The 15,429-nt window shown below is 40.6% G+C and overlaps 1 protein-coding gene across 10 annotated transcripts in view; it reads left to right on the forward strand.

Annotated features, from left to right (window-relative positions):
* The window catches only part of KCNIP1 (potassium voltage-gated channel interacting protein 1), a 445,272-nt gene that overhangs the window by 411,985 nt on the left and 17,858 nt on the right, over positions 1 to 15,429 (forward strand). For 9 of the 10 annotated variants that reach the window (XM_032992700.2, XM_032992708.2, XM_032992707.2 and 6 more), the window contains one exon: positions 11,005 to 11,129. In XM_032992700.2, coding sequence (XP_032848591.1) covers positions 11,005 to 11,129 — 125 coding nt within the window. Of the gene's footprint in view, positions 1 to 2,290; positions 2,302 to 7,378; positions 7,385 to 11,004; positions 11,130 to 15,429 lie in introns of those variants that run through there. The other variant, XM_042790114.1, reaches the window with a different exon arrangement.

Raw genomic sequence — 15,429 nt, forward strand, 5'->3', positions numbered from 1 at the left:
CAAATAATCTGGAATGGAATTAATTTTCAATTGAACACTTGAAAGCTGACTCTGAAGTTTTCCATACAATGAAGGAAAACGTATTGTTACAAGAAGCTTTTTTCTAGTTCTCTTTCTTTAAGGGCTTTTTTCCTATCTCTGTAAAGAGGAAAAGAAAACTTGGGTTATTTCCAGAAAGTGTTATCTGCAGTCTAAAGTTTTGATAACCCACAAGGTTACCCATTACAGAAAAATAGATTATCTTTTTCTTTTTTGTAGCACATCTGCTGTCTTCCTGATATCTGTTTGTCATCTCTGATGCATCGTGTCTTTTCAAGCCCCATATTTACAGTGGGACCTCTCCATGTACTCTAGCTCCTTATGTTCATTAATATCACCCTTACTAAATCAGGACACTATTACCATGCTTTCTCTAATAACTGCATTTACATTTCTTTGTTCTCATGAATGGAAATTAGTTTGCAGCTAGTGTTAACGTGCAAATTTAGAACTATCCTCATTAGAGTTGAAGTGGGAGTTTATTTTTCTTTTTCCTGTCCTCAGGTTCCCCAGCAAAGTGGGATTTCCCTGGCAGTGGGTGATAGTGGCTAATAGTTCAACATCTTTTGCTTCAGCAGAGATTCAGGGCCTCTTTAAGCAACATGCTCATTCTCTTTATTGCAAATCTATCTTGGTGGATCAAGAAGGTTAAAAAGTAATGTGATTACACTGCATGTGGTACAGTGGGGTTTATAAAATTTTATTAATTGTTTTTATGTTCAGTAAAGCTAGTATGTACTGCTCTGCCTCTAGTATGTGTTGTGGTGCGTGTACACGATTTAAATCCATGGTGGTTTGTAAGCTCTTTGCTCTTGAGATCAGCTTCTCTTGGAAGTATTCTTGATGCTTCAGTTCAAAAGGGGAAAGTGTGGAAGTATCTGTAGTCACTAATCTATGAATGATATCCCGGTGTGAGTAGTCAGTCATTCAGCTTTCAGTTCTGTTATTGATCATCTTATCTGATTGTCCTCGCTATCGCCATCGCTCTTGCACTGCAGCAGCAATTGGAGCGTCCACTGTGTTTCTCTTGTGTTAGTCTTGTTTTTTTCTTGTTCCTTCTTCAGTGTGACAACAGTTGAGCCAGAGCTAGCGAGGCCAAGCACCATGAGTCAGCAACACTGTCTGGCCAGACATTTTCTCATTGTGTAGGTGATGCTGTTGGGAAGCCATATTCTAATATTTACTTCTGCCAGTTTTGTCTGCAGCCAGATACTTTATTAAAATTTCTGATGGAGACTAAATTTTCTCTATTCCTGCACCAACTTTACATCCAGTCTGAAAGACTTCTTCATTTCATCTATGCATCTCTCAAGAGCAAGCTGAAAGTAAAAAGCTTAGACTGAGAATTATGAAAAGAGGTTCAGCCTCTCCAACAGCTTAATGCTGTTGTAATGTGTATGATGCATATAAGTCTCCTTCTCAAATGTGCCAGAAAGAAAATGGATGTTCGCTTCTGAACATGTTTATTTAGTGGGAAAGCATTAAGCACGAGGATTATTTAAATGTCTTTAAGGAATTCATGGTGGAATTTCTCAGCCTTAAGATTTCAGGTGCAGGCCCCGAGTTGGTCATAGCCTGCGCAGGGGCACCATGACAGTTTGCAGAGATGGACTGCTGCAAGATTGATTTAGCTGGAGAATGAGGTCTTGGCATTCTCTGTCTACCCAGAGAAAAGCAATGACTGGTGCGGTATGTGCGGTGTGAGCTTCGGCAGTCTTCATGCACTGCTTTTCCCCTAAGTCCCTCTACCGAGAAACACGCAGCAGTGCAAATTGCTCGGTTTTGGTGCCTGCTCGATGCTAGTGTGCACTGGGGGCATATCGATGCACCGTCTGTGGGGTGCAGTGTGCTGGCTGGTGGAAACCAGGTGGGCTCACTGGTGCTTCCCAGGCAGCAGCAGCGGGAGGCGAGACACTAGAGAGCCGTTGGTCTGGTGAGAGGGTGTTCAGGAAGGTTTGGGCAGATGGAGGCACAGACTACATGGAAATGAAGGAAATAGATACCAGATGGACTGAGGGCAAGAGCTTCCCGGGCTGGAGGTAGGGCCAAGGAGCCTCAAGTAGTAATATTCTGACCAAAACTCCTGTGCCTTTTGCAGATTATTACAGATCATACTGTGTACCCAATTCTCCGGTAAAAAGAAGCTAATGCCATGAGAAACCACATACACACCTTTACATTTTTTTTTTTTTTTCACTTTTGACATAATTTGCTAATGAAATTTTCTCCCAGGGGGATGTGAGGATAGTACAAGATGACCATGTTGCAAGTGAAGCAACTACAGAGAACACCAGTTAGAGTCTTCCAGATCGCCTGAGACTTCACTCTTACTAATCACTTTTTTGTTTCTGCAGCTGTCATAGAGCTAAGCTGTGGAAAGGAAGAGGAAGGCTGTGGGCCCCTCTTGTTGCCCCTCAGCAGACTTCAAAAATTGCATGCAATGTCCTCCTTATCAGAGTTGCTAGAATGGCTGCTGCCTTGCTCTCTTGCTGTAGGCATGGGTGCTTGCATGGGTGCATGACTTTGTGCATGCTTCCCTTCACATGGTGACCTGAGTTTCATGGTCATGCAGGGGACAGCAAGTTCTGACTTTCTTTCCTGCCCCTTGGGGTAAGGGAAAGAGGCAATTCAGGGGAGGGGGGGAAAAAAAAAATATATATATATACACCTGGAAACAATCCTACAGTTGCAGAGAAAGGGGACCCTGTGGCACTTGCAGAACACAACCAATGTCACCTTAAAATTAACAAAAGACAAAGTTTTGTATGGTTATCACTTTCTTTTTGTTAAATTTTTTTCTTACTTTTTCCTAGACCCTGCCCGATGGTTTTACGTGTATCAGAGAGGTAAAATTTAAACCAGTTTGACTCTATTGGTCATATAATTTTTGTAGCACTAGTTTTCTTCAGCTATGAAACCCTCTGGATGAGTTGATTCTTACTTTCCATGCAGGCAGAAAACAAAATTAAAAGGTGCTTGAAAATTGTCGAGTTACTGGGTAAGGCTGCAGCCTGGGGAGCAGGCAAGTCCCCCCGATGAAGCAGTCCCAGCTTTTACTCAGCCTCCAAGTCCTTTTGTGTGCAGTGCTTTATTGCAAGACATTCTAAGTCAAGTACTTAGTAGTTCAGGTATTTTCCGCGTGAAGTTTGGGAATTTTCAAAACATCATCGGGGCAAGTAATTTTCTAACTTTTCTAGTGAGAGTTTTTTTGCAAGTTCACCGTTGAATGGCTGCTTGGACGAAAGCACTTGTCCCAAAAGTGCATTTTCTGCAGGATCCCCATGGAAAAGCAGCAAAGCACCAAGCAAGCTTTCAGTGGTTTTCCACTTGTACTTGTTTTGACAAGTTGCTTCCATTATAAATATTGCTACAGATAGGTGGGAGTGTGCAAGGAAAATTGAAAAGAAAGTGCTGTCCCAGGTAAGGTCCAGTGTGCTAGAAGGACACCCTGCTGTCTCCTACCCCGGGGGTGGCCAGAGCAAAGATATTTCTAATGATGAACAGACTTGATAAGGTGTCTGCAGAAATATTTAAAGTCAAATTTTCATTGTGTAGTTTGTGTTCAGAGAATTGTACCTGGTCTTAGTTGTGTTTCAGAAAGACATTTTGGAGGTACCTGTGGCTTCTGACTATTCCTACACCTCTTGGCTTTTCCCTACAACTGGTGGTGCAGGTTCACACAGGCAGAACAAGTTTGCTGTTTGACTGTGTGTAATGAATTGATGTTACTGATTTTGTGGTGAAAATAGATCTGAAGGACTCAGAAAGTCATTTCAGTTAAAGGGAGTGGATGAGGAGACATAAATTCTTTTTTGTCTTATTGGCTGGAGAGAGTCCCTTTGGTTTGGAAATTGATCTCTCCATCCAGGCAATAATATTAATAATAATTATGATAATTTATTAATAAAGGACTGTTCAGTTTGAATTAAATGTGTTTAGTATTTGATCCGTCAGTAGGTATCTTAGTGCCATTTTTTTATTGATGTTTGCCATGAGCAGGTTTTACTTAACCCTTTCTTAGGATTCATAGATGAGCATACACATGGGTTTAAGTTCTAGCTGAGTTGTCACTCTGCCATATTGCTTTGCTTTGTGGATTTTCAAGTAGTTTCCATGTGGGATCACTTAAAGGCTAACACTTGGATTTTGTCTTGCTGGAAGCACCTGGAACTGCACAGAAATTTTTTGGCTGCTCCAGATAGTGGAGCTGTACTTTGTAGCTGCTTTTGCCCCAGGGATATGGAACCACAGACCTCCAAAGACTTCACAAAAGCAGTATTTCCCACAGCTCCTGCTTACACCTGTGGGAGGGAACACTGAAGCCAATGTGCGAGGTTTGCGTCACTAATACTGCTCTCGCCTGACTCCCATTCCCATAACGTTATGCTGTAATGAGCATTTATGGACTCAGGCCTTCAGTTATCTCTCTTCATGAAATTTTCAAATATTTGCAATTGGTTTCCCACAGGCAGGATCTATTTCCTGTGAGATCTGCCCAAGCAAGTATTCTGTCTGGAGATTAATTTCAAAGATGTCATGGATAAACTAGAGTTAATATTTTCTTCAGGTCCTTGGTCCTAAAATATAGCTAATGTTTTTTTAATAAAAATAAGATGCAGTCTAATAATTCTTGCACATAATTTAATCCCCTTCTGCTGTATTTGTAAAATTACCTATTTCATCTAATGCTTGTCAGTTTTACAATTAACACGGGGCACATTAGCTGTATTTTACATCTTGTTTTTTTTTTCTTTAACAAAAAGTGAATTTATTATAAGCAACATATTTTCAAAATCCTCCCATTAGCCGTGGAGGCTGGCGTTACGCAGTTTCACCTTGCAGCCTTTGGAAGCAGGGGACAGAGTCATTTGCATTTTTATTAAATCACCATTTACGATCTCCTTTTACACTCCATTTTTAGGCCTTGGGTTGTCCTTGGCCAGCCCTAATGATGTGATGAGACATTGCTGTTGCTCGTTTGCCAGACACATAGGTTGGAAATGCTGCAGTATTTTCTGTGGCCACTGTGGGAAAGGTGTTTGATGTTTCTTGCATTTCACAAGGGCGTTTGGCCCAGTGAAACCAGCCTTGTGCTTTTGTGCAAGATGTTGCATAGAGGCAGCTGCCAGCGAGAGGAAGGACCGACAGGTTAATAAATTTGGGCCCAATGGCGGTTCAAAACCAGAGCTGAGAAAGCAGCTGGTAAATAACACAGAATTGTTTCTTATTTTATAGTATACAGATACAACTTTGGCATTGTCTGTGACCAATTTAATCTGTTACTCTTATGGGGAAAGGATTGTTGGATCTGAAGAATATTGATTAGGCACTTTTGTATGGGAATAGGTCAGTAAAGCAAATAGTAGAAGATGTGCCGTCACCGGAGGATTTCGGGACTCGACTTCCATGCTGACTGTGGCACGCCGCCTGCCTGCTGCTGCTAGTGCTGGCGGGTGTCTGACTGGGTCCCTACACGTTTAGGAACCGGGTTTTGACAGCGCCTCAGTTCCAGCTGTCTTGGATGTGCATTACGTTACCTGTGTCTTTTTAAGATAAATTGACAGTGAAACAATGTTTTCCATACCATGCCCCATAATTGTACCAGTGTCCAATGGAACAGAATGATCTGGAAAAGTGAAATACTGAGCAGGTATTTTTTTCCTTCAAAATCAATAGATTTCTTGTCCTTATGATGGATAAGGGAAGGACTGAGTCCTTCTGCCTGATTCTGTGATGGAGGGCAGCTGTGGTTGAAAATATGTTTCCCTCAATGATGAAACAATTTTATTAGTAGGCATGTAGATATACAAGACAGCTTTTACATGAATAGGCTTAAATTACTTCAGTTTATCACTTGGAGAAATGCAAATTCTCTTCAGCAAAGTTTATAACAATGAAACACAGGGCCATTAGCAGGCAGTCTAAGTATGAAAATCTTCAAAGTGTAAAGATAACAAAAGGTAAAATTAGAACAAATATGAAAGGATGTATAAACCAAGCCTCGTTAAGTAATTTCCAAAGTGTATTCTGTTAAAATATTGACCTACTCTAATGAAAATTCATTCTCTGCTCTTGAGCAAGCAGCAGAGAAATGAAATACAATATCTTTCATTAGCAACAATCCATAAAATATGCATGTACATACAAGCATGTCAGGTTTATTTTTCTTTGTAGAGTGAAGCCACTATTTATTTTGTCTGACATACAAAATGTGCCTATGCTGTGGGCTAAGCAAATAGAGATGATGTTTTTCACAAAAATGCAAAGTTAAGTAATTGTAACCTGGACCTACTTTGGAGTAAGATTACCACAGGCACTTCAACCAGACCCAAACTTCATACCCTGCTATGAAAGCAGCCATAAAAATATGGCCAGAGACAAATTCTAAATCAAAGTACTACTTGCCATTCTTCCAGTTTCAAACACATTGCAAGAAAAACAGCTAAGCAAATGCACAAGCAGGTTCTGCACCAGCTAAACAGTGCAGGGGATCTTAAGCCTAGAACACAACTCGCTGCAACTGTCTGGTGAAGAAGGGATTAATCTCAACATGTTCTGGAGCCAAAAAAAAAAAAAAAATAAAAACAACCACCACCACCTGCTTTAGTTACTGAGTCCACCTAATTGGTAAGCACAGATAAAAACAACAACAAAAAAAATCACGTTTTGAGATCCAGAATAATAAATTTAGACCTATTTGCTAGTGTTCAGGTTCTCACTAGCCAGCTGTATGGTGCCCAGACCCTGAGGCGAGCGTCTCCACCGCGCAGGGCAGTTCCAGCTCCAAAGGGCTGCTGTCAGGAGCAGTGGCTGGTCACACGCGTCACGGGAGCTGGGGAGGTGACCACACACATCCCCTGCAGTGCCTGCAGTCGGTTCCCAGGTATGTTGGAGCACTTGCAAATTGAAGAAGATTAACTTTAAGCCAGTGGCGTGCCTGTTTCTCACACTCAAATCTCTCAGGACGTTCAGCGAGCTGTAAACAAGGCAAAACTGAGGAAGAACATGATATTAGATAAAATATTCTAACATCATGTTTTCCTAATAAAACTTTAAATTTGCATATGAGGATCTATGTATATACACTTTTGCTTGCACTCGCCACCATAAAGTGAGTTTCATTTTAATAAAATTGCAGTGTTTATAAATGCAAGGGCTCATATTTCATACAGTGATATCCCTGAAGAGCTGGGAGGAACTGAGCCAGTGTGATAATGAAAATGTAAATAAGAGGAAATACAATATACATGGCAAAAGGCAAGGGCAGATGAGGAAGTGACAATCTCCTTTTTTGCCAGAGGTTACTGTGGTTAATTTATAGGGCGTCAGAGAATGGAAGGAAAAGGTTTAAAGGAGCTGATTTAAGAGAAAACACTGAAAGGAAACAAATAATGACAAAAAAAGCCTTTCTAGGAGGTGGGGACTACTGAGTTGGAAACGATTGTTTTGCCCGGAAGAGCCGTTTGTGTCCGTAGGTCTCCGGCTCCGGGGCCTGTGCTGGGCCCGCCGCGGCCGGGGAGGCCGGAGGGCGCGCAGGGGTGCTGCTGAGGGGGAATCTGTGAATATGGGGTGACAACTGAGAAAAGTTCAAATGTAAATAACTGATGAACACAAGGAGAGAATGTTTGATCTGCGAGGCCTATTAATGTGAAGTAGTTAATCCTAAAATGAATTTTACCTTTTAAAACATATTATCATGAAACACAATGGGGAATAGCTCTTTGTTGGCAAGTAATAGTCAAAATGACCTTATAAGTCTTTCTTGTATTTATTTTATGTGGTGAGGCTTCAAGGAATGCCCAGGACTGCACTGTTGCATCGGGCCATGTTCCACTGAAGGAACAATTTCTACCATTTTCAGAGTGTGTTTACTGGAAAAAATGTTGGTCTGGTATAACTTTGAGTACCCACCCTTGGCCACACCTAAAGCTTCACAAGTTTTTCTTTAAGTTTCAAAATCTTTCCCTTGGGAAAGGAAGAGGAAGCAGATGAAAGGATTAACCCACAGGGAACCATCAGATCCTCTTCAGATGCAGAGATTAATGCTGGTTCTGGAATAGAGATCAGAAGGTAAAAATAGTGTCCCTTTGAAAGGGATGAATTTTTCATAATTTCCTTTCCGCAGCTTGTTACAAAGAAAAGAGCCACCTTTCTCAGCATGGGAAACGGAATCAAATTTACAACAGTAATCTGGTTTATTTTTAACATACAAATATCTGCCCTGTGGGACCAAAGCTCATGAACTGATTGTTGGACAAAACTATTCTTGCAGGACAAGCTGTAGATGAATTGCACTCTCTTGAAATAATGATTCACTGAATGAGCCAGTATTGTCAAAAGACAATATATCATTATTAAATTACAATGTTCACCAAGTAGTAGTTTATTCAAGAATATTTTGAAAAAGTATTTCCAAGACCCTAATTTTGGGCATGATTATATAAAGGACATCTGGATGAGCCAAAGAACTACAGGTTTTGAGCTGTAATTCTGCAGGTTTTGTTTAAAGCTATTATGGAGCTATAGAGCAAGTTTTCCATGAGTGAGACCTTTTTCTTCAATTATTTGGTTTTTAGAATACTCACACAAATTCCAATAAGTGTTTTAGAAAACTGGTTGCTTAAGAAGGAAGTGCGGAAAGTATATAGCAAATAGAATACCTACCAAAAAATTAGTCAGATCAAAATGCTTTTACAAAGAGTGTAACTTTTGTCATTTGAATCTTTCCTGCCTCTGTAGAAACCATGTGAACCTCCACATTGCAGGAGTGTAAATTAAACTAAGTATGAGAGCAATCCAATAGGCTGGCTTCCCTCATCAGCCTCACCACTTACCTGAGGTTGCATAGATTTATTTATTTTTCCCTCTCTGAATTATATTATAGGATGTAAAGATTAGATGGCCAGTATTCTACACTTTCATTTTACATTGACTGAAGTTGTAAAGAACTGTAGAGTGACTCAGTCAATAGGAAATGTCAGTGAAAAGCTGGGCACGTTTAACTGGTCACAGAGCAGAGAATGGCTCAGAGCCTAATTTGCTTACATACTGCACAGCACAAGTGTATGGCTTCCTGTGGAACTATGAAATGACTGTCAAGGTCATGTGTAAATTGCTTATTGCATTGGGGGACAGCACGGAAATGCAGGAGGGGAGTCTGGGGTTATGTGCATTTTGTAGTGTTTTAGGTAACTTAATCAAAGGTAAACAAAACGATATCTCCTGTACAATGTATGGATTAGCGATGGATCTCCCTACTGTGGCTCCCTTCTAAATGGATTCCCTCTCCTTTTTTCAACTACTCATTCTCCTTCCCTCCTTTTAAGGAATTTCTTCCCCTCTTTTTTCTCTCTCAACAGGTTTTTCTGCATTTCTTCATTTTGTGGCACGTGTTCTCTTTCAAAGAAAATGGCTTTTCCCCCTTACTTCACATTGTATGTTCTTTTTCTTGTAGCAGACACCCTTTTCCATCCTTTTTCTAACAGGAGCTATAATTTCTAGACTCTTTGTTTTTCCTTTGTGTGGAAAAGGTGTGTCCTTCAGGCTGCTTCTGGCCACTTGCCAGTGTGCAGTAATTTTTTTTTTTTTTTTTTTTCATCATAAATGGTTGTGATACTGTCTTCCTGTCCCATGCTATTACAGTCTCTCACCTTTATTCCCTTGCTGTGCAATGGACATTGAGCACAGTATTTAGATATGTATTTTCACTGTTCAAGCCCCACAAATGCTGGCTGTGAAGCTTCAGACACAGTGGATTGGAAGATGGCTAAATTCACCAGTATTTCAAGCTGATTTCTTAATACTGAAACAATAAACCTATGTTAATTATTCACTGTCACTTACTGATGTGTGTCCTTCCTTAATAACAGTCATACATACATACAAAATTAATTAATTTATGAAAATACAGCTTTAGTCTAGTCTGTTCTTTCACTGAGCCAGTCTGCTCTGAATTCTTATCTGTCTTCTAGTCAGTGACTCCATTTCCTTGTATGTTTCTTGTCTTTCAGCCTCAATTATTATATTATACTTGAGCCTGATAACCTAAAACATTTTTACAGGGCATAAATTGTGCACTTTTGATAATAAGAGGAATGTTAGCTTTTAAGATGAGCAACTTTCAGATGTAGGTGAGATTTTCATGTCACCTGAAACTTGCATCTGGTCCTTGAAGTTTAGAGAATTTCAAACTGTGACATACACTAAGCATCTGTATATATGTGGGCATTACCTATGCTGCTGGGGAGATGGGCTTGACAGGTAAAAACATGCATCAGAAAAGAGGTGAGATTATGGTAAAACAAGATGTGATATGTCTCAAGTATTTTTTTCCCTGTGGGAGAACATTCTCTTGTATAAAATGCGCATAAGTGTTTTTAGCTTCTTAGCTGTTTCCCCCAAAAGTCCATGCAAATGCAGGCTGGATTCATTCCAGGTTCAGCATCCATGGACGAAATTTTAATTTCTCCGAGGATTAAAGTGACCTTTAGCATCTCTGTACAAGCTTTTTGGTTAGCACACAGAAAAGTTTCCCTCACTGTTTACCCTCAGTATAATGTCTTTGTCTAATATGCTTAAGCATGTCTGCACTCTTATATTTGCACAGCTTTCTTTAAAGCTAGTACTTTGAAAGGCCTATCCCGCCATGCTGTTTCAATATTTAGGTAAGAAGTAACTGGTGTTGCCTTTTGGAGCAACATATCTGCTGCCTGCCCTTCTGTTCTCACCACCAGTTTCGGCTTTGTGAATGGGGAGCTAATTGGCAGCCCAGTAAGAAATGTGAGCTATTGCTTTACTCATACGGTTTTTATTTAGCTTTCAAGAGGCTGAAAACAGTTATACAGATCAGTTCTGCTGATGGTTTCTTTTTTCTCTGTTGCTTTTGAAATCCAGTCCATTCTATCCATCATGTTAATAGAGCAAAAGTAACAACCAAAATAAATATTTCCCTGTCTTCTCTTTCAGATAAAATTGAAGATGAATTAGAAATGACTACAGTGTGTCATAGACCTGAAGGACTGGAACAACTTGAAGCACAAACCAATTTCACTAAAAGAGAACTTCAAGTGCTTTACAGAGGATTTAAAAATGTAAGAACAATACCGCAGTGAACCGCGTCTAGTATGTACGTCCCCACCATCCTCAACTGCTCAGCTGCATTTTGTATCATTCCCCTGTTAAACATTAGTAGTTTTGTGCTAGATCTCCCCTACCACAGCAAAATGAGCACAATCTGCCTCTCCATCTAATATTTATGACACCGTAATCTGCCTAAAACTGGGTTTGGATCAATATTCACCACATAATATTCTCATTAAATTTGTTCCCCAAATACCTGTAAGCACATTGCAATTTCTTCAACTGTGCCAATACTTCAGGATAACCTGAACATGTTTTTATGGCTACTTGTGTAATTCTCGCTGTCAGTTCCTCATGTTCAAATATGAGCAGTACCGTTTGTGATTAGCTGCCCAGGATGGTTTTTTTTAATCCTTTTTCTAGCTGGAGAAATCTTGCTCTTATAGTAAGATGTTATTAGAGCACATGAGGAATATAAGGTCCTGCATAAGTAAGGACTAAGGCTGAAGTGGCAGGAGTGAAAAAGAAATCAAAAGTAAACAGGTGTCAAGACTGAAGAGAGGAGAGGGAGGCTACAGATACAGGTGAAAGCAGGAGAGGCGCCGGCTGGCGTGACTGCGTGCACAGAGCAGCACCGTGCTGGTCTCTGTGAGCTGCAGTTCCAGCCATGTTCTACCTGATAGCAGGGAGTCTGCAGCTCCGGGAGCCTCAGCTTCGAGGTCACCTGCTGCTGCCTCTTAGGGACTCATCATAATAAATAGAAACAGATAGGGAAATTTGAGGCTACATGGAGCAGATGTTTTATGGACCTTGAAGAATGAATACTCTCATTACTTGGTCGCCTGAGGGTCTAGCTTTAGTCACCCAGGTGTTTCATGCCAGCTGATGTTTTTATGATGATTAATAGATCAGTATCGAGCTAGCTCAATAATCACAGTGTGGATTTTAAGTTGTCTTGCAGGGACAGCTCCAGCATTTCAGCTATTTTCACAGTAGCTGAAATTTCTTGGGAAGAGAAAGTCAAATCTATTAGGTAAAAAATTGCTAAAATAAAGCTGGGCTACCTTAAATACAGGTAGTGTTGAGGGAAACCTGCTAGACAGTGGGAAGGGCCTTTCTTTTTGACAGATTCTTTAAATTTGACTGAATCACATCTCCAGTGTATGCTTGACTTCTCCAAGGAGTCTAGTGGTTTCATCCTTTATTCCACCACTCCCCTAAGCAGACCAAGACACAGCTCAACTTTGTATATTTTTCTGTTTGTTGCATGTGTTGTATTTGTACAGCCTTTGCTGCAGATAGGAGATCATTTCATATGTGAGGTTTTCTAACTGCTGAAGATTGATATTCTGAAATCTGTTCATGCTTTGAGCAGTCAGCAAGAAATCGTATGGCTTTTGAGACAGAGCTTGACAGGTTAATGTACAGTATAATATGACATGACCGCCTACAGTGGAAGACTAAGAGTTCTTAACTGCTGTGTTTTGCTAAGAACTCTGAAATGCCTTCTGTATTGCTGTGTTTGGTGGGAATCCTCTGTGGGAGAGCACTCACTGTCCACGTTGAGAGGAGGAGCTGGCTGTGCCAGCAGCTGCAGTGCAAAACAGAGAGGCAGCCTTGCAGCTCTCTCGGCAGGTACGACATTTACCCCTTAACCTTTGGAATTTTGCTATTGCTTTGCAGTACAGAGGCATTATCTCCCAGGGCAAGAATGATAGACAAGCACATTTAACTTGTGACCTAAATCCTTTCCAAAGATCTCACTGAAGGTTTTGGTATTAATTGGCAGTGCTGGCAAGATCTTGTTTTGTATCAGGTTGTTAGGACAAAGCAGTCTGTTTCTCTCCAGCTGCTATGCACACAATATGCATGAAGCTTTAATATCTAAGGTTTAAATTGAAACGAAAGGGCAGCTTTAGCATTCGTAGCCTGTAAATCATGGTTTCAATGGGATGAGTAATTATGCACAGCAGGCGAGCTGCCTCAGCTGTTACCATATTTGCTATTGTACTGAACCGTCTGCTTTTTGGGATGATGTTACAGTGCCATCTGGAGATTCAAAATCCCTGTGGGAATTTAGTAATTTTCTTCTCTCTGGCTTGTACTTACTGCTTACTCTCAGTGGTTGCACAGGTCCCGTTTAATCATGAGGCAACACCTGGATAAACACAGAGCCGTTTACAGGCACTTGTAATGGACACAGAATGAATGAGGCTCTGCAGTCACAGGAGCCGAGGGTTTGATGTTCATGAACATGGATGGTGTTTGACCCAACTCAGCCTGAGGTGGCCTCTGGGCTAGTGCCCTGGCTGGCCAGGGTCCTAATTCTTAGTACTTCTAGTCCTGTTCTTCCTTCGTCTCTGAAATGTTTCCCTGCTTCCTCCAAACCTTCCCAGTCTCTTCCCAGTGTGTCACTGGTCAGGTCTGGTGTTTCTGCACCAGGTTGATGGAAGCTTCCACTAAATTCAGATCCTTTGCTGCTCCAGAGAAGCAGAGCATGGTAACCATGCCAGTGTCTTTGCTACCTGGCCTAATGTGCCTCCTCTGTCTGCCTTTAGCTTTCTTTTCCAGTTGTTAAAGGGTGCTGTCCTCCAACATCTCTTGATGCCAGGACCAAAAGTTCACTTTCATCTTAGCAGCTAACTCAGACTCCAAAGTGCCTTCTGCATTATGCAGAATAGTCTATATTTTGCACTGTGGAGTTAGCTGCTGTCAGACTGGAGCCAGATTAACACAAAGTGTTTGGGCTCATTTATTTGGCTGTGGTTCTGTAAAAGCAAGGTAACAGAGATGGCAAAAAAACAGCAGAGCCTTTGGTGGATCTTGCCTTGGTTTAGCTTAGCAAATTGAAATGTAATACCTCCTGCCTATGAATATAGCAGGAGAGAGAATTGCTGGAGCTAAAAGGTAATACTGGCATGGGAACAACATGGCCACAAATAGGCATAGACTGGAATTAGAAGAAAGTTTCCACTCCCCAGAGGAGTAAAATTTGGGGAACAGTTATGGAATGGGAGGGAGAAGAACAGTAAACTAATTTTAAGATTGAAATTGGTAAAGTGATGACTAGTGAAGCAACTAACAGTGATAGAGGTTTGAGCTCAGTAATTCAATTCAATACCTCCTCTTTAGATGGTGTTTCTAATGACTTACATTCTTTGGTATTGAGTGCATAGATTTGAAAGGATTGGGATTTTTTTTGCTCAATTTGGGGGATTTTGTGCTGTTAGGGGAAATGATTGTTATCTGCAAGGGATAGTTTTCTAATACTAAATAAGGAAATAGACAACCCAAGTAATTTACAGGCTGTAGGAGACCTTATTACCTTGCCTTAGTGTGAATATTTTAGCAAGTCTGTAATGGAATGTAGTATGAGATGGAATCATCTGTAATAAATCAGGTTTTTGGAGGAAAGCAAGCAGTAGGAGCAACATAGAAACGTTCTGATACTTTCATAATCTTCAAACTGAGAGAATGTAGAGAGCGTTTAAGAGCAACAAAATATGTGTGATGTGTGAATGCTTAGAGATGCAAATCTGGATTGTGGATCCTGCAGGAGACTACATTAGAGTCTCTCTCTCATCAGCTAAATAATACCTCTAGTTTAGCAAAATGTGACCCCCTGAGTACTCCTTTTCATGTGCTGGCCAAGTTAGTTGAGAACAGTCTGATGGGCAGATTATGTTTAGCCCCACTTCAGTTCTGCTGCTAATCCCTGCTTATCCACATCACACATCTTTGAAAGCAATCAATGAAGTTAATTTCTGATTCCAGCAGAAGAAAGAACAGCAAGTGAAACTTTTTTAGTGTGGATTCAGCTCCTTTGTGGCTTAAAATTTTACAAGCAGTCTGAGAGGATAGATTCAAATGCATGACTCATGCTGTCATTTCAAATGCTTGATAGCTTTTTGAAAATGAGGGGTTGTTTCTGTGCTTGGTAACAGTGCAAAAAAATGTTCACTGTTCTTGTTAGACATTTTAAAAGAATTCCCAAGTTAAATGAGAGGTGTTTACCTGAAATCTATCCCCCTGCCATCGGAGGAAGGCCTTACAAGTGCTATGTAGAAGGACAGTGCTTTTTCATACTGCCAGGAAATTTTTCTTAAATGAGTAAACCTTTGTTATCTTCAGCAGAATTTAAACTGACACTAAGTTTATCTGCTCCTTTCCACAAGAGAGATTTCTTTCGAGTTAGCTGAATTAAGTAGTACTGTAGCACTAATGAGGCCTCTTGAGCATTATTTCACTCTTATAAAGACAAAATTGTGATCAATTAAGTGCAAATTAATTGGTACTAGCATATGTGTCTGA

Source organism: Tyto alba, unplaced genomic scaffold (assembly GCF_018691265.1).
Source record: "Tyto alba isolate M040663 unplaced genomic scaffold, T.alba_DEE_v4.0 Super-Scaffold_17, whole genome shotgun sequence".
NCBI classification, from domain to species: Eukaryota; Metazoa; Chordata; class Aves; order Strigiformes; family Tytonidae; genus Tyto; species Tyto alba.